Raw genomic sequence first — 18,474 nt, forward strand, 5'->3', positions numbered from 1 at the left:
CAAATGGTAGTGTCTGTCCTGCCCTTTTATCTAAAACCTTGACTGTGGTTCCTTGTTGGTACAGTTACAGGGCATCTGCGGTTCTTTGAGGGCGGCGTGTGCACACAGACCCGCAGCAGGAGCGTGTGTGCACCTGTCACAGTGGGGGTACCGTGGAATCTTGCCCCGGGCAGCTGCACCAGAGGGTCAGTGCGTGGTGGAGAGGGGGCAGGGCTGGAGGTCCTGTAACTTTCATCTGGGTCCACCTAACGTCTCACTCTGTGAAGACGTGATGGGGTATGGTGAGCCCGGAAGAGGCTGCCAGGACCTTGCTGCTTCCTCCTAGGGACCCGCAGGGACCACCAGCCTGGAGAGTCTAGAGGTGACTTTTTAATGTAGTTGACTCTTGCCACCTGGTGGCCACTTGTGGAACTGCAGCCACAGAAACGAGTGATGGGACTACTGGAATGGGAAGTGTCCCTTCTGGCCACAGCTGCTTATTGAGGCAAGCACTGGGGACACGGTGGAGAACAAAACAAGTGCCGTCTTGGCTTCCATTGAGCCAGAATTCTCACTGGGAAGAAACCACCCAAGGACCTCGGCCCTTTTCACGGTGTCTTTTGACGGGGGCCTTCTGAGATCTGCTCAGATGACCCTGAGGGGCAGCGAGTGTTGAGAGCCACTGACCTGGCTGAAGAGCATCCAGGTGGAAAGAAAAACAAACCTACGAGCCCTGAGGTGGGCCCCCCATTTTTCAGGAAGCAAAGGCAGGCCCGTGAGACGGGGGGAGGAGGAATTGGGGTGGGGTGTGGGTGAGGGTGCGGGCTGCCGTGGGAATGTGTTGGGCCCTTGTGCCCCAAAGAGGGCAGGAAGCTGGCACAGGGGTTGGTTTGTTTTTCTAAACATTTTATTGTGTTTAATTCACTCATTTAAATTATAAAATGATATGGAGGCATCAGTGGGGGGTACTGGGGGTTGAGCTCAGGGGCACTGACCACTGGGCCACATCCCAGCCCTATTTGGTATTCAGAGACAGGGTCTCACCGAGTTGCTCAGCACTTCGCTGTTGTTGAGGCTGGCTTTGAACTCATGATCCTCCTGCCTCAGCCCCCTGAGCCGCTGGGATTACAGGCCGGTGCCACGGTGCCCGGCTGATATGGAGGCATTTTACATTATTAATTGAAATTGTGATAAAACACACAAATTTGCCAGTGTGGTCATCCTACTGTGCACTGGTGTGGTGGGAATCAGCTGGGCTTCCTACTTTCTGACGGCGAGGACGGCGAGGATGGCTGGGAAGGTGAGATCCCGCTTCTGCTCTGCGACCTCCGTAGGTGGAAGTTGTGCCAACCAGAGGACTCGCGTTGATGGAGCCAGGATGGCTGACCTGCGGGTCTGAGGTCTCTGGCGGTTGTAGGGAGCAGGATCCACGCCGCCAGTGGCAGGGGAGGCACTGATGTCAGGTCAGCACTGTCTGCGAGGCTGGTAGGAGACCCGGGGTCTCCCTCCTGCAGTGCCGCCCCGTCGGGTGACCAACGTGGAGGCTTCGAAGGCGGAAGGGAAGCAGCGGCCTCTGGTCGCTGTGATTAGATCTGGTGACAGTCCTCAGCTGCAGAGCTGGCAGCAGGCTCCCCAGGCTATGTCTAGGTCTCCCAGTCCTGGCTGCCCCGGAGGCTGCAGAATCCCAGGCCCCAGTGGCTGGATGTGCGGCTGAGCCTCATCAGATGGCCTTCCACTCCCCTGAGCAGAACTCCCCAAGCTCCTCCCACAACGGGCGGGTCTGATTCCCATAGAGATGACACCTCTGCTGGGGTCCCACAGGCAGGTCGGATGCTCCCTGCCTGACCCCCATCCTTCTTCTCACTTAGTAGCAAATGCAGGTCTCTAGTGACTGCAGCTGCCTGGCAGCTGGAAGAGCACCAGACCCTGGCTGAAAGGAATCCAGGAGTTTAGCTTCTTCAATTCAGGAAGGTTGGGCGGAAGCGGGAGGGAGAGCTGGAGTTGAACCAGCCAGTTCTCCATCAACGGTGTGGCAGGGAGTCGAACCCTGGGCTTTGCCATCTAACCCAGGGCTCTTCCATGACTGCACCAAACTGCTGCCCCTGGCCCAGCGGACAGCGGGATCCTGGGCCAGCTGAGCATTACTAGGTTTGGAAAGACCTGGATTCCCCTTGATGAACCCAAGGGGAGGGAGTGGCCTTGGGGTGCCCATCTCCTGCACACCAGGTAGTTGATTTCAAAGCATCCTCGTTACCTGCTGTAAAACAGAGAGACTGAGCAAGCTGGACTTGAATCCAGTCTGACCACCCCCCCCCTAAATGCCTGCTCCTAACCATTACAGTATCTCTGTCATCATTGGAGAAGTTTTGTTTAAAAACTACAAATTAATTAGTGATTAATTAGGCACTTTCTTCACCGAGCAGTTTCTGGCGCTGGGGACATGCTGTGGACATAACAGAGACACCGGGTGGGGAGGTAAGACCGGCTGCGAAGGCCATTCTCCCAGGACCAGGCAGGGATGCACACTAGTGAAGTGGGTGGACTGGACACGCATTCGGTTTTACACTGAAAAAGTCAGAGTGGACGGCGGTGGTCTGTTTCTTTCTGGAAACACGCGGCCCCCTTACGGGTTTGGTTTTGTGCTTCCACCTTCGATAGAAAACGGTTTCTCCGTGTGATTGAAACAGCCTGTGTGCGCAGTGACAGTGGCTTGTGGTGCTGCTTCGGTGGCCAGGAATTCTCTGGGGTGCGGTGGGGACTGTGGCCAACCGGAGAGCGCAGCCAGTGCCAGCCCCCTGAGGGTGGGGGAGGGGCTCCTGGTGAGCATGCGCAGAGGCAGCTGGGGCACGCCAGACCATCCTTTTCTAGTTTAGAAAAGTTGAGAATTTAGACTTTTTTTTTTGGTACCAGGGATTGAACCCCGGGGGCACTTAACCACTGAGCCACATCCCTAGCCCTATTTTGTATTTTATTTAGAGACAGGGTTGCAGGGTTGCTGAGTTGCTGAGGCTGGCTTTGAACTCTCAGTCCTCCCCCATATCCAGCCTCCTGCCTCAGCCTCCCAAGTCACTGGGATGACAGGCGTGCGCCACTGCACCTGGCTGAAAATTTAGATTTTGAGTTAAATTTCCCCAGTTTCATACAGCTGGGTTAAAACTTGAAAAAATAGTGTGCAGAGCAGTAAAACTTCTCTGTGGGCAGCCTGAGTCACCAGGTGCTGCGCAGGGGCTGAGCCCGCCCCCTTCCAGCTGCAAGGCCGCAGCTCCTCTGAGCCTCAGTTTCCCCCTCTGTAAAACGGGGCTTATAAGTCCTTGGATGAGCTCGTTTGCCTCGCCTGTTTGAAACTGGTGTTTTCCAAATCCTGGTCTGGTTGAAACTGTGTTTCCAATCCTGGTCTGTGAAACTGATGTGAAAGATTGTGACCTGCATCATTAAAAACTCAAGGGTGGAGCGGCAGGATGTGTATGGCGCTACAGTGGGCGTGGCTTTGTGGAATACTTTAGTGAAATGTGTGCACGCTGTGTATACACTGGCACTTATCTATGCACACACGTTACACTGGGTCTTAATGCGGTCTTTTCTTCTGGACATTGTAGCTTGGTTTATCGCTATATTCAGAATATATTCTTTTTTTCCTTAAAGAGTTCGGGTCTCACTATGTTGTCCAGGTGGCCTTGAACCCCGGGCTCAAGTGCTTGTTCTGCCTCAGCCTCCCGAGCAGCTGGGACTGCAGGGTGGCCACCGTGCCTGGCTGTCGTATGCAGCCTAAAGGTTTGAAAGCCACTGTTGTAAGTGCCATGTCTGGGGGCACTCGGGGCTGGCAGTGACGCTGGAAGGCCATTCCGCTGTCATCTCATTTTACGGCTGAGAAAACAGGTTTGAAGAGGGGAAGCTCCTGTGGTTGGAAAGGGAGGGCTGGGGCTCCACCCGGGCCCGAATCTGGGCTCTTCCTCTCCAGGCGGGGGATAAGGTGGGCAAGGGCTTTGCCCAGGGCCTGGTATGTGGCAGGTGCTATTGAGGGTTAGAAGTGGGCTTGAGATTGTGCCCTCATTGACCACACAGGTGGCCAGGAGGCTCCCTGACCTGGGGTTCTGTGGGCCCAGATACCAGCAGGTGGGAGCAGGCAGGGCAAAGAGGTGGCCTCCCCGTAACCAGCTCTCCACATAGTTCACGGTGACGTTTAAACTCAGTGTCTGTCCAGCGTCACATTAGTGCCGTCCTCGAGAAACTTCTGGATGTCAAAGTAAGCCCCCACATTTTTTCACTTGATCTACTGTGACACCCTGGAGGCCGGTGGGAGGGTTGACATTGAGTGAGCCCCTGGTTCAAGATAAAAAACATGAAGGACGGGGCGCAGCTCCGGGCTACAGCACCCTGGGCTCAGTCCCGAGCACACGTGCACACACAAGGGGGGCCCAGGTTCAGAGCTGGGCAGAGGGCAGGACCCGCCTTCCTCATCGCTGCGGGCTGCCTGATAGCGCTTGAAGCCACCAGCCCCCTCACGTTGTGTCTGCTGAGGCCCAGTCAGTGCAGAAGGGACCTCACGGGAACTCCTGGGCCTGAACAGGCCGTCGATGGAGCTGCCATCGCATCAGAGCCACCCCGGCAGCGAGCACAGCCTGAAGGAGATGCTTCGGGAATCTGTTCCAGAGAGGACCTGCAGTCCCCCAGCGCATGCGCACACACAGGGCGGGGGAGTGTGTCTTGGTCCCACCTCGGGCATCTGAGGACAGCGCCAGCCAGCTGTGGGCTTGCACTGCCCCCTGGTGGTCGCTGGTAAGCACAGCTTTAGCCAGCATTGCCTCCACCTAGGCTCAAAGCACCAGGAACACCGTCCAGCGCTTTAAACCCCAATTCCCCTTTACCCAGAACGGACTTTGGCCCCAGCAACACGGATGCACCTCGAAGACAGCGTGAGAGGGCTGGTGCGGTGGCGCACACCTGTGATCCCAGTGACTCAGGAGGCTGAGGCTGGAGGACTGCAAGTTCAAGGCCAGCCCAAGCAAGGACAGAGAGTGCTTTACCACTGAAAATCCTGGTTGGGTTACAGCCTCACAGCTTCATCTCCAAGTGTGTCCCTGTGGCCCACAGACGAATCCAAAGGAGAGGAACAGAATTTCGGATGGAGGGCAAGACGGTGGATTTGAGGGACATGTCTTGAATTCTGTATGGGGCAGGTTATCTGAGGTCACCCATTCCTGGAACTTTCAGTCCAACGAGCCAAGGAAGTGTTTTAAGCCACTTTGTTTCTGTCATTTGTAATGGGGAAAAAAACCCCAAAGACAGCTCCCTGAATTCTAAATCCCTCGGCCAGGCAAATCCCTGCTTCCGCTTCAGAGGCCAATCTGGGGACATCTGTGGGGTCTCCATCCTGCTGGGCTTCTCTGGAAGATCTGGAGTCATTCGGAACCTCTGAGAGGCAAGTCCAGAAGAGTCGACCTCCTCTACTGCCAGAATGTTCTGGAGAGCCGCAAGGGACACAGGAAACACAGGCAGGTTGGGACCTTGGTCTCGGTGATCTGTCTGTTGGTCCATTCAGCCAACCACCGGTCTCTCTCTCATCAGGGATGCGTCCATCCTTGTGCCACCCGACCCGTCCACCCAATGTGCACAAAGTTCTGCTTTGCGGTGGGGACTGAGACTACAGAGACGAGAAAGACGCCGTCCTTCCTTCCAGCAGCTCTGGATCATCCAGAATCCAAGTCAGATGCGTCAAGGCTGCACTGCCACCTCTTCAACCCTTGGTCATCGCAACAGAAAAGCAGTCCACACCCGGGGAGTTTGACTTCAAGGTTAAGGGGAGGGTCCATCTGTTTTGCCCAAAATTGTCCTGTGTGCTCCACTGAAATCCCCTTAGTGTTTCTAATGGGCATGAAAAAAGTCTTTTAAATAAGTAATTGATCGTATTTTCCCAGAGAGTAAGCTTTGGTGTTAGCAGAAGGGGGGGTGGAAAGATTGTCACCACACATGGTGCCTGTGGAAGGGGGGCCATGGGGAGATGGGGCACCCAGGACTTTCCCTCCCTGGATCTGGGCGGCTCTGCTCTGTCTCCTTCTCCGCTCCAGCCAGGAACCAGTCCATCCAGTAAAATCCTCGGTTCATCCTGAGCTTGCTGCCCGTAGGAGCCCCAGCCAGGTGCTCAAGGCAGCGTTAGAGAGCGTCACCTCCTGGGCCTCCGTTCACAGCCACCCACCCCGCCACGTGTCCACTCACTGACCTTGGTAGCCATCTGTCCCTCCTTCCAGCCATGCCCTCATGCACCATGCAACTGTCTGATTGTCCCTGTGATCGTCCGTCTGATCACCCCACACCCACGGTCCACCCAACCACCCGCGAGACATCTTTATCCACCATCCTCTACCCGCCCAGATGTTCTGCCATCTTCCAGTTGGCCAGCCGTCCAGTCACTTCGCCCCTCACCCACCTCCCACCCAACGGTGAGCCACCCCTCAGCCATCTGTCCAAATGGCCATCCACCCATCCAGTTGTCCATGTGACATGATTCCACTTATACAGTCACGTGTCACTTGAGGACAGACGTGCCTTCTGAGAAGGTGGTGTTAGGTGATTTGACTGTCACGTGGCCACAGTGTAACCAGGTGACACAATCCTATGGACCACTGTTGTGGGGTGGTCCTGCATTCACTAAAATGCCAGGTGGGTGTGACCTGCTTTCCTGTTCTTCCTGTCCTGTCTACCATGGATCCTAATTGTGTCAGGCTCTGGGATGAGTTTATGGAGACAGAGATGGGACCCAGAGCACCCACCCCAGGGAACTCAGAGGCCACCAGGGACTCTCCCGCGTGCTGAGGCTTTCCAGTGTCACAGATTCTCGTTGGGAGGCTCCATTGCCGAGCCTCCCGTCTGCACTGCGCAGACCTGAGCCAGTCGGTAATATCTGGGGTCACCAACAGGGGCTTGCATGTCTGCTGGTATCCAGTCACTGGGAGCCAGGCCCTGCTTGGTCCCCCACAGGAGTGACAGTGTTTGCGACATCCTTAGAACCTCCCCAGATATCACCCCCTGCCCCTGTCGCTGGGTCCTGGAATCATTTCATATCTACTGGAAAGTCGAGTCCTGTCCTGGGAATGGAAGTTCGCTGGACTTCCCACCTTGGTGGGTGGGCTCTGTCCCCAATTCTTTTAGTAATATGTCACTCTGAGTGATTTTCTCCTCTGGGGGACTAGCCTTCTCCAACTTTCTGATCTCAGGGGACCCAACCCTAAATTCAGGTCTATGAACACCCCACAACTCAGCTTCAGCCAGTGAGGTGCAGCCCAGGCTTGTGTCACCACCACTGTGGAGAAGGTGCTCTCTTTCTGGCTGCGTGGTTTTGAAGAAAGGCTCTTGGAGCCATTTTGCCACAACAGGGAAGAGCCTAGCCCACCTGAGAATTAAAGCATGCAGGACAAAGTCACTGATCACCTGGATCCAGCCGTACCTGAACACAGGTATCAACTAAAAAGTTGCCGGAGGCTTCTTTCTCTCTCTCTGCCCTCTCTCGGTTTCAGCCAATTGAAGTTGGATTTTTATTCTTTTGCAACTGAAAGGACCAATGTATCTGGAAGCCTGAAGAATGGGAATAGAGAACTACCATCTGCCCCACTGCAAAATGTAAACGTGGTTTTATTTAATGCCTTTTATCCGTCACAAAGTACCGCTTCCTCCCCAGTGTCCTCCTCTCCCCAGGAACAAGATGGCAGCATAAGGCACGTGTGCTGTCCACAGCCGTCTTTAAAAACAAAGGTGAGCCACAGTCTTCCCAACAGCCCGATACCTCCCTCACAGATGCTAGAGAATGATTGTCCCCCCAGAACACGACTTGAGCAGAGAGCCCTGAAACCAGAGCTGCCCCCGGGGCCCCACGCCAGGTTTAGCCGCCAGACCAGCCACCAAGGAACCAGCACGGTGCCAGAGCGTGGCCAGAGTGCAGGCCAGGCCATAAATTAACAACGGGACAAAAGGAAGCCACCTGCCCTCCCCTGGCCACCAGTTCCCCCTGCTGTCCTGTGTGTCTTGCAGAAGTCGGGACTCCAAGCAGCCCCGGCTGCGTCGCCACCGGCCCTCTGCTCTCGGAATCCCCCTGGATGGCTTCTGGGACGGCCGCTGGACAGCCCTCGGGGTGCAGCGCTCTGCCTGGGGTCCGGTGTCCGGGCCTTTGGGGCTCTTGGAGGGGAGGCGGGGCGGCCAGGGGGCCCGGTGGGTGTGGCGATGGCGGGTGTCGCTATAGGTACTCGAGCTCCAGCGCGTGCCTGAGTGCCTCCAGGTCGGCGTGGCAGGAAATCCGCCAGAAGGGCATGTTGTGCTGCGGACAGAGGACAGAGCGCAGGTTAGCGCGGCTGCCCGCCCAGGAGGCCCTGCCTGGCCTCCGGGTCCCCCACGCCCTGGGCCGGGCCTTGCTGGCGACCCAGATCCCGCTGCGCCCTCGGAAGCACAGCCCAGGGCTGCTCCCAGGGGCACCGGCGCTGCCCGCTGGGCACCCACCGACCCTCCCGTCTGCCCCGGGGTGCAGGCCACAGGGCCACAGGGCCGCGTCACACAGTGAGGGAGTGGTTCCTGTCCAGACTCTGCTATGTCGTGAGGCCCCTCCAGGCTCTCCCTGGAGTTGGATCCCCACCGTGAGGCCCTGGGGGGCCGAGACCTTCAGGAGGTGGCCAGGTTGTGACAGCAGTGGCTGATCAGGCCTTTAACAGAGGGATGGCTGGTCCCCAAGAGGCTGTTAGGAAGCCAGCCTGCTGTCTTGTCTGGTGTGGGCCCCCCATGGCCTGGGGACTCGCAGAGCCCCGCTCGGGAGCAGGCCCCCAGCAGACGCAGGCCTGTAGACCCCAGCCCCCAGGACCACCGGCAGGACCTGCTCTGCAGAACTCACCCGCTGTGCTGTCGGGGTCCCCAGTCCTGCTCCCCCAGAAAGTGGGGCTTGCTGGGGCGGGGCTGGCTCCACTGGAAGGAGCACAGCTGCTTTGAGCCCGGGGGGGGGGGTGGGGGGGGTGGTGGGGGGTGGGGGGGTGGGGGGGGGGTGGGGGGGGGGGGGGGGGGGGGGGGGGGGGGGGGGGTGTTGCTGTCAGCAGCCCAGATGACACTCCTCCCTCCTCCCTCCCTCCCTCCTTCCCTCCCTCCCTCCCTCCTTCCTTCCTTCCTTCCCTCCCTCCCTCCCTCCTTCCCTCCCTCCCTCCCTCCCTCCTTCCCTCCCTCCCTCCCTCCTTCCTTCCCTCCTTCCCTCCCTCCTTCCTTCCTTCCCTCCCTCCCTCCTTCCCTCCCTCCTTCCTTCCCTCCCTCCTTCCCTCCCTCCCTCCCTCCCTCCTTCCTTCCCTCCCTCCCTCCCTCCCTCCCTCCCTCCTTCCTGCCCCCTGCCTCACCACTGGGATGAACCCAGGGGTGCCCACACCAAGCTGCACTCCTGGTCCTTTTTATTTTAAGACAGGGCCTCACTAAATTGCTGCGGCTGGCCTCGAACTAGTGATCCTCCTGCCCCAGCCTCTGGAGCTGCTGGGACAGGTGTGCACACTGTGCCCGGCTCTCCCTTTCCTTTCAAGCGTCTGTTTCTATCTCCTGTCTTTACAGCAGGTGATGCCGGCTCTGTGTTGTCATGATAGCAAGTTTTTGACTTTAAACCATCATGAGCTGAAAGAGCACAATAACTAACATAGACAGCCACGGGCAGAACACAGACGGGGAGGGGTGTGGCGGGCGCATTGACTGTGGCAAGACATCCCTAATGAGGAAGGGTCACCTTACTCCACAGGGTGACTGACGGCCAGGGGCAGCAGGGCTACCATCCTGGTGACCTTAGGCTATTTACTGCCTCTCTTTAAAATGGGGACGATACTTGCTGTGTACAATTGCTGCAGCAGTATATGGCACATACTAAATGCTCACTAAATACTAGCTGCTGCTGTGACTGTGTCTGCACACATGAGGACAGATCTGGAGAAACAGGATGAAGTCAGGAAGGTGCAGGGCAAATCATGGACCTAGTGTGTGCACGAGGGGATGGATCTCGTGATTCTTCAATCATCTAACAAACAACTTAGTCAACCTCTCTGAGCCTCAAATCCACCCTCTATGAAATGGGATGTGATGATACCTACTTTGCAGGTTTTTTGAGGATTAAATAAAATGATGATGTCAGTAATAAGGAGTAGTGGTCAGGTCATGAGTTTGGTCGGCCTCCCAGGTGCCAGTCACAGCCCTGCCTCACACTCCCATCCTCCCTCCTCTTCTTTCCAGGAGTTCCCATTTTCAGTGGGCACCTCGGGGCTGACCAAAGTTCCATCTCCCAGCTCCCCTGTACCAGGGAAGAGCCTCTCCCACCAGGCCTGGAGTGGAGCCATGAGGGGCCTGGGCGTGGCCATGAGGGGCCTGGGGTGGAGCCATGAGGGGCCTGGGCGTGGCCATGAGGGGCCTGGGGTGGAGCCACGAGGGGCCTGGGCGTGGCCACGAGGGGCCTGGGGTGCAGCCACGAGGGGCCTGGGGTGCAGCCACGAGGGGCCTGGGCGTGGCCACGAGGGGCCTGGGCGTGGCCATGAGGGGCCTGGGCGTGGCCACGAGGGGCCTGGGCGTGGCCATGAGAGGCTTGGGCCTGTGGCTGGCTGGCCTCCCAGGCCGCTTTCTGGTGGGTTATGGGCGAGCCCTCTGCCATGTCGGCGCTGTCGGGCACCTGCCGCTCCTCATAGCACATGCTGATGGGGAACCTGGGTGGGACGGCCCTGTGGACCCCCCTGGTCTGGCCTCTGCTGGAGGTTGCCGGGCCCCACTCTCAGCCCTGCTCAGTTTGTGGGAATCAGCACCAGCTCGCCAGAGGGGGGACCTGGGACTTCCAAAGGCCCCTGTCCACCCCCACAGCAGTCAGAGCAGAGCCACTGCAGCCTCTACCTGTGTGTGCTCAGAGGCCCGTCGAGGTGGCACCTTCCATTAGCAAGAGATCTACAGACCAGGAAAGGCAGCTCAGAGAGGGGGCACCATCTGCCCAAGGCCACACAGCCAAAAACGCAGGAGGAAAGACTTCAGGCCAAAATGTGCTCCCTGATCTGATGTGCCGGTCGGGAGGCCCCTCCAGTCCCCGTGCAGGAGGTTGGCGTGGGGCAGCCTCAAAGGAGAAAGCACCTGTCCCGGGGGCCTCTGGGAAGTTGCTAGGACATGGGTTTTGACTGGGTGTTCTGGGGCCGGAGTTCTGCTCACCCCACTGCCTCCTGCCTAATGGATGGACTGTCCTGCCGCCGCCCAGGAAAGCCTGAGCTCGGCCTAACCCTCTGCCTGGACCTGGCTGACCTGTGTCTCATAGGAACACAGCACCCGTCGCATGCTTTTAATACGATCTGACATTTTTCGTTTCTTCAGGGCTGAGGACTGAGGCTAGGGCCTCCCAGGCAAGCGCTGGGCCACCGAGCTACACCCCCAGCCCTGGAGTGAGGTTTTCAGGGGTGCAGCTGCTGGGCACATGAAGGAGGCCTGGCTGTTTTACCCAAGCCGTGCCCTGGGCTGCTTAGTGGCTGGAGACACTGTGGCGGGTGCGGCCGGGCGCCTGGCATGTGACCGGGCATCTGGACGGGAGCTGGTTTTGTGCCCCAACACTGACCTCTGGAGGCTGGCGACTCTGAGCTCCGCGGCTCTCTGTGGGCCTCTCCCTGCAGGACGGGACCCTAAGGAGGCTGTGTGTCCCCTTCAGATAGCAAAGGGGCATCTGAGGACATCTGTCACTGCTCCCCTGAGCCTCTCTGGCCATGGCCGCTGTCCCAGATCCCTCTGTCATTCTCCAGGTGAGAAACAGGCAGGGACTCGAGCCCTGGGTCACAGGCCTAGGCTGGTTGCCTGACCCGACTTTGACAGAGGCAAAGTGACTTTGAATCCGACCCCCTCCCCCCAGCAGAGCGCCCTCAGACCTGCATTTGGAGGATCAGAGCTGGCCCTGAAGGCCTCCCCATGCGGGCAGCGGGCTCCAGGCTCAGTAGCCTCATGCCTAGGCTGGGCTCTCGGCCAGCGTTTCCAGAACATCTGGAATGCATGTGGCAGGTCGCTGGATGCGCTGCTGCGGGTTTGGCTGTGTCCTTGTGTGTCACCTGATTACCATTATTTACTTAAGGTCCTTTCCCTCCAGATCAATTGATTTTAAAAGAAATATGCCTTTAAAAAGAAGTATATAAGCCAGACACGGTGGTGCACACCTGTAATCCCAGCAGCTCTGGAGGCTGAGGCAAGAGGATCGTGGGTTCAAAGCCAGCCTCAGCAACTCAGTGAGGGGCTAGATAACTCAGCAAGCCCCTGTCTCTAAATAAAAAATTAAAAAGGTTGGGGACGTGGCTCAGTGGCTAAATGCCCCTGGGTTCAATCCCTGGTGAAAAGAAAAGTATTCAGAGTAAGAGCGGAAGTCCTCTCAGTGACCCAGGCACCTCCCTGATCCCACCTGCACTGCACCCCTCTCTCCCGACCCTCTGCTGTGGCCAGGCTGGCTCAGACCTTGAACAGGGCTCCTCTGGGGATGCTCTCCCTCCGGAATCCACTTGGCTCACCCGCTCTCCTGCCATCTTTGCTCAGATACCACCCCTCACGGAGGCCTGCCTAGATCACCACCTAGGCCGTAACCTGTCCCCTACCTCTGTTCACTCTCTGCCTAATTCTCCCAAGCTCTTGTCACCCCCATGGCGCGAAAATCCCAGTTCTCTGTCCCAGCTATGAGCCACGCAAGGGGTGGCAGGGCCTGGTCTGCTCTGCTCACTGCAGGACCCCCAGCGCCTTCCGCAGGGGCAGGGGCTGGCACACAGTAGGTGCTCAGCTAGGGAGAGTGTACGCACTAGCTGGAGGGCCTGGGACTAAGCAGCCAGTCATGAAGGTCGCTGTTTGATGACAAGAGGGGAGAATGCCCTGCAAGGAGAACATGGGCAGCGCGGAGGGAGCACAGGCCCCCCACGGGCTGAAAGGCAGGGGCGGGACTGGGCAGGGGAGTGCTTTCCACTGGAAGTGCGTCCGTGCGTCTGTCCTCACCGGAAAGGGGAGGAGCCTTCCAGGTGGGGAACAGCCTGTGCGCAGCCCTCAAGGCCCCTCCCCCCTCCCTCGTCCCCAGGGACCTTCCCTTTGCTTCTGAGTCCCTCCGCTGAGACCCTAAACATTTCTGCATTTCCTCGGGATTTGCTGCCAGGGACGGAAGGGGGAAGCCAGTTCCCCCAATTAAGCAATCTGCTTCCCAGGCCTCGGGGTGGGGGGTGGCAGGCTCTCTGGGGCGCTGTTGACAGGTCCAGACCCGGGACTTTGGCAGCTGTTTCTTTTCCAACAACAGAGTGGCGGCCACCAGAACCCCCTGCCCTCTCCCCACGCCCGAGATCACAGATGCGGGATTTTCTTTTTCATTAGCTTAATGCTGTCTTTATTAACTGGGAAGGTTCCCGGACCACGGATCGGCGAGCATTCAATAAAACGCACACACGTGCGTGCGCCCCCGGCCGCCCCCGCCGAGTGTCTCTGGGATCCCCGCGGCGCCCAGAAACAGTCCAGGGCTACCAGGGGCGCAGCCAGAGGCACAGCGGGGATTTGCAGAAGGAAATTACTCAGGATGCTTCTGCGATTTGCAAATGGGAATGGACTGGCCAGCGACGGCCGGGAGGAGCGGGCGGTCCGCGGGAGGCGGAGGGAGCGCGCGCCCGGAGCGGGAGGAGGAGAGCGGGGCAGGGCGCGGCGGGTGGCGGGTACCTTTTTGGCTCCTTGCTCCTCTTCCACACCGTCGCCGATCACAATGTAGACGGCTTTCCTGCCGAACCTCTGCATTATCCTCTCGAAGCAGCTCTCCTTCCCTGCACACGCGGAGGGAGGGAGGAAGAGACCGCGGTTCCGTGAGGACCCGGGAGTGGCCAGCAGCCCGCGCCTGAGGCCGTCCTTCACCCAGACACCCCGCGCCGGGACCATCCCCACCCGAGGGATGGCGACGCAGCCCCACGGAGGTCGAGCACGTGCTCAAGCCTGGACCACAGCAGGAAGAAGCCTCGCGGGGCAGCCCGAGGCCGCGGTGCGCTTCCCGCCCCCGCAGCAGCGCCCCCTGCCGCACCCGGTCCGCGGCTGGGGCGGGGCCCAGAGCACCTGCCCCGCCAGGGAGGCCCTGGGTGACCCCAGCTGCGCAAAAAACCAAAGCAAACCAAACCCCCAAACCCACGGATAAACAAACAACATTTTATATCGTTAAATTGTCACAATTACATTTTTAAAAATATCATAAAAGTAAGAGGTACCAAGGCCACCTGCCTAGAGGAGGCGGGAAGAAAATGAGAAGGCCCCAAGGTTTTGTGGCCAATGTTAGTCTAACAACCGGTTTGGCCTGAACTGCGGTTATTTTAAACTCTAAAGGCTCCTTTAAGTCATGCTCAGACTTAGAAAATCACTACAGGCAAAAAGTAAAGAGCCGCTCTAAGACACTTTGCTTCCGAAGAACTAGAAATCTATAAGGTAAAAATTTCTGATAAAAAAACACGTCCACTAACTAGCTTTATTTTGTATTCATATACATTTCAAGGTGATATGAGAATTGAAAAGATGCCAGGCACAGTGGGGCGCACCTGTAACCCCAGTGGCTTGGGAGGCTGAGGCAGGAGGATCACAGTTCCAAGCCAGTTCATCAAAAAGCAATGAGCTAAGCAACTCAGGGAGACCCTGTCTCTAAATAAAATACAAAATAGGGCTGGGGAGGTGGCTCAGTGGTCCAGTGTTCCTGAGCTCAATTCCTGGTTACCCCCACCCCCCAAAAATCAGCTCCCCACACACAAAAAAGAAAACCAACATTCCCTGTCATAAAAAGAAGATAAGTGGTGCAAATCAGCTGCTCATTCCGTCCTGCAGGAGAAGAGCCCTCAGTTCCATTCAGTGCTATTAATTTCCTGTTATCCAATTCTAGTTGTCCACCCTGGTGAAAGGGCTGTGAGGTCATGGGCAGGGTCAGTAAACCTCCCCGGTGACCTTTCCCTGGCTGCCCTGTTCCCAGGACGGGAAGCCAGCCCCTCCCACCCTCCGCCAGCCCCCCCTCCGGCTTCCCCGAAGACTGGCTGCGCCCTACCTGTCTTGGTGGCACTGTAGATGTTCTCGATGGGGAACACGGAGCCCAGTCCGTACAGCAGGACTTTGGCCAGGGCAGGGATCAGTTGGGTGGTGGTGACTAGCACGTTGACACAGTTGGGCCTGAGGATGAAGGAGACTGGGGATTAGAACTCAAAGGTACCCAGGCCAGGCCTCCCCACCCTGCCGTAGGAGCCTGGAGTCGGAGATGACTCTGGGGCCTTGGTCAGGTGGGGGTGGAGCCCAGGGATCCCCCAGCTCTTCCTGGTCTTTAGGCCTCCAGCTGGTTGACGTTAACATGCAACATGGGTGTAATACTTTGCTTATTTTTAAAAACATTTTTAGTTGCAGATGGACACAATACCTTTATGTATTTATTTTTATGTGGTGCTGAGGATGGAACCCAGGGCCTCACACATGCGAGGCAAGTGCTCTATCACTGAGCCACAACCTTGTTTATTTAATAGCAAATGTTTATTGCAAGATCCATGTGTTTGTTTAATTAGCTACAAGTGTCTAGGTGACGTAATTGGGTCACAGGGACTGAATGTAGGACCATAGGGAAGGGTGGGGGCAGGGGCAAACTGGAGACCAAGTGCCAGTTCTGAGCTACATTCTAGCCCTTTTTATTTTATTTTGAGACAGAGCCTTGCTAGGTGCTGAGGCCGGCCTTGAACTTGCAGTCTTCCTGCCTCAGCCTCCTGAATCACTGGGACTGCAGGTGTGGGCCTCTGTGCCCAGCCCCTTCTGATCTTTGGAGAGAATCCAGAACCCTGAGGCCCGCTGGACCCCAAGAAGTCTCTGCCACTACTTGCTGGGCTACGCTATCTGGGCAAGGCAGCCACTGTGCCTCCTACACGGAAGCTTAGGAAGGGCTGCTGGAGGCGTCCAGCTCTCCTGAGTGTGGGAGGAGGAGCCACCACTGTCTCCTGGAAAGCTCAGTGGTGCAGAGCGAAACAGGGCTCCTACTTGCCGGGAGTTGATGAGGTTTAGCGCCTTCAGGGAGTGCGTGAGCCAGAGGTCTGTCAGCGCCTCCAGCTCTGCTCGGAGCTGCAGCCAGGTCTCTCTTTTGGGAGCCCCTATCAAGCCTGCGGAGAAAGGAAATAGAGGTGCCATCGGTACATTAAAAATGGTAGAGGGACAGCGTTGGGGAAGGGGAGTGAGCTACTGTACCCGGAGGACTCAATCAGATGGCACCCAGCGCCAACTTCAACCCAGCAGCCCCTCCTAACCTCTCCTGGAATCACCTGATGGGTTGATGAATCCATCCACTGACTGATACTTCCACCCTCCATCGGGCCATCCATCCACCCGTTTATCTACTCAGCCATCCATTCACCATCCATCCATCCATCCATCATCCATCCATCCACTCATCCATCTACCACTCATCCATCCATCCACTCATCCATCTACCATCCGTCCACCCATCTACTTATCCATCCATCCATCCATCATCCATCCATCCATCATCCATCCATCCACTCATCCATCTACCACTCATCCATCCATCTACTTATCCATCCATCCATCCATCCATCATCCATCCATCCATCCATCTACTTATCTATCCATCCTTCCATCCATCATCCATCCATCCACTTACCCATCCATCCATCCACTCGGCAGGGTTGTGTGTGCAGGGACGATGACCTTGCTGTGACACAATGCTGCCCTGAGCCTGTGCTGTCTGCCATCACCTTCTCCACTGGGTGACCCACCACCCCACAAGGCCCCGCAGGATCTAGACACTCTCCTCCCATCCCCCACCTCGAGCCCCTCCAGCTGCCCCCGCCTCTTTATCTTCCTGAAAAGCGGAAGAATAGTTGTTCTCAGGGACTTTTCATTTGCTGTTTGTGGAGGAAACACGGTGACTGGCCTCCCACCACCCATCCTTCTTTTTAGTAAATATTAAAAATTTAAAAATCTTCATTTGTAATAAAACCCTTGGTTTTTAAGGGGCTGGTGCTCTCTGGGCTAAAAGTCTCCATCCCCAGCTTCCGCTCAGCTGGGTGTGCTCATGTGACGGAAGTCTTGGCAGGTGAGCAGTGGAGGTGCTGTGTGGCTTCTTGGAATTGTCCTTAAAGAGAGGACAATGTCAGGCACAGGCTCCGAGCCTGCCCTTGGCCTCTGGGATGCGACTCCCCGAGTGCCTCCTGTCCAGCCTGTGTCCTGCAGTCACCCCCTCTGAGCACCCTCCCCCTCGGCACCCTGGGGGCTGTGCTGGCCTCAGCCTGGAGGCAGCGGACCTGCACCTGGCTTGTTCTCTGGTGCTGAAGTAGCTGGCGGGGCGGGGCTGGCTCCTGCCAGCAGTGGTGCCCTGTTGACACCGGGGTGCCTCGCCCCAGCTTGGGGAGAACAGAGCAGACCGACGAAGCCCAGGGCATTTCTTGGGCCTCGATGTGGCGGGGGAGCAGAGGGCCTCCACTGTCTCCCTACCCAAGCACACGGCTCCCTCCTGTCGAAGGCCCCGCAGCTAGGACGCGTCAGCATGGGGCAGACACGGGTCCTGTCCGGGATGAAAACCGCCTCTCCTGGTTCTGGGAATGGAGGGCCCAGGACGTGGCAGGCCCGCCCCTGCCGACTTAGACCCTCTTTCACCTCCAGGTGCCAGGCCATCTGGAGACCCCAAGGCCTGCTGAGGTTCTCCCGTTGAGAACCACTGGCCTGGAGAATCCTGGAACTCTGGACCCAGGACCTGGCCACTGCCCACCAACCCGCCTCCAGCCCCCTTCAGGCGCCCCCTTCAGGTGGCCAGGAAAGGCTGCATGTGACAACCGGGGGACCCTGAGCCTCAGGCGGCTGCAGCTAGACCCAGAGAATCAGCTGCGGACATTCTTGAGGGAGGAGAGACGGGGAAACTTGTTTGGGAACCAGTGGCTCCTGGTGCCCCATTGTCACTGAGGGAATCGTATTAAAGACACCGATTCTGAGTTAGTGGCCTGCTCTGGACCCAGCCCTGGCCCTCAGGCCGCAGGGCCCCAGCGTTCCCTGGACACCTGCTGGAGCACAGACCCTGGCCCAGCTCCTGAGTTTTGGATCAGCAGGTGTGAGGGGGCCGGAGACCCTGCATTTCTCAGGTGGAGGCCGCTGGTGAGGTCAGGAGGAGGAGACCGCCGTGTGGGGGAGTGGGCTCCCGGAGGCCTCCTGAGCAGCAGGGATTTGCTGAGAAACTTGGGGAAAGTCTATCTTAAAATCGGGACAAACGTGACCTGGGGTCCGCAGCCTTTCCCAGGAAGGGAAAATGCCTGGGCAGTACTTCACTTGGCCTTGGTAAGTTCCTATAGCCGCCTTTCACCTCCGGCTCCGCGAGGCTCATTCTTTGAATTCATGAGACAAAAAACCCAGCCGACTCCGGGCTCGGTGACGCTGCCCTGGGGAGCACCTTGGCGAGCCTCAGGTCCAGCTAGGGGCACTCGACTGCGCCCAGCTCGCGCTCTGGGGGCCCAGTGCTCAGGGACAGGA

The 18,474-nt window shown here is 57.7% G+C and overlaps 1 protein-coding gene across 1 annotated transcript in view; it reads right to left on the reverse strand.

Moving 5' to 3' along the window:
• Nucleotides 1-7,585: 7,585 nt before the first annotated feature.
• The window catches only part of Eya2 (EYA transcriptional coactivator and phosphatase 2), a 190,326-nt gene continuing 179,437 nt past the window's right edge, over nt 7,586-18,474 (reverse strand). Inside the window, exons 13-16 of the mRNA XM_046433563.1 lie at nt 15,983-16,097; nt 15,011-15,132; nt 13,660-13,760; nt 7,586-8,284 (exon numbers count right to left, since the gene is read on the reverse strand). Coding sequence (XP_046289519.1) covers nt 8,204-8,284; nt 13,660-13,760; nt 15,011-15,132; nt 15,983-16,097 — 419 coding nt within the window. The 3' untranslated portion in view covers nt 7,586-8,203. The remainder of the gene's footprint in view (nt 8,285-13,659; nt 13,761-15,010; nt 15,133-15,982; nt 16,098-18,474) is intronic.

Source organism: Marmota monax, unplaced genomic scaffold (assembly GCF_021218885.2).
Source record: "Marmota monax isolate L192 unplaced genomic scaffold, Marmota_monax_Labrador192_F-V1.1 WCK01_AAM20220418_F8-fsc00014, whole genome shotgun sequence".
In the NCBI taxonomy this organism is placed as follows: Eukaryota; Metazoa; Chordata; class Mammalia; order Rodentia; family Sciuridae; genus Marmota; species Marmota monax.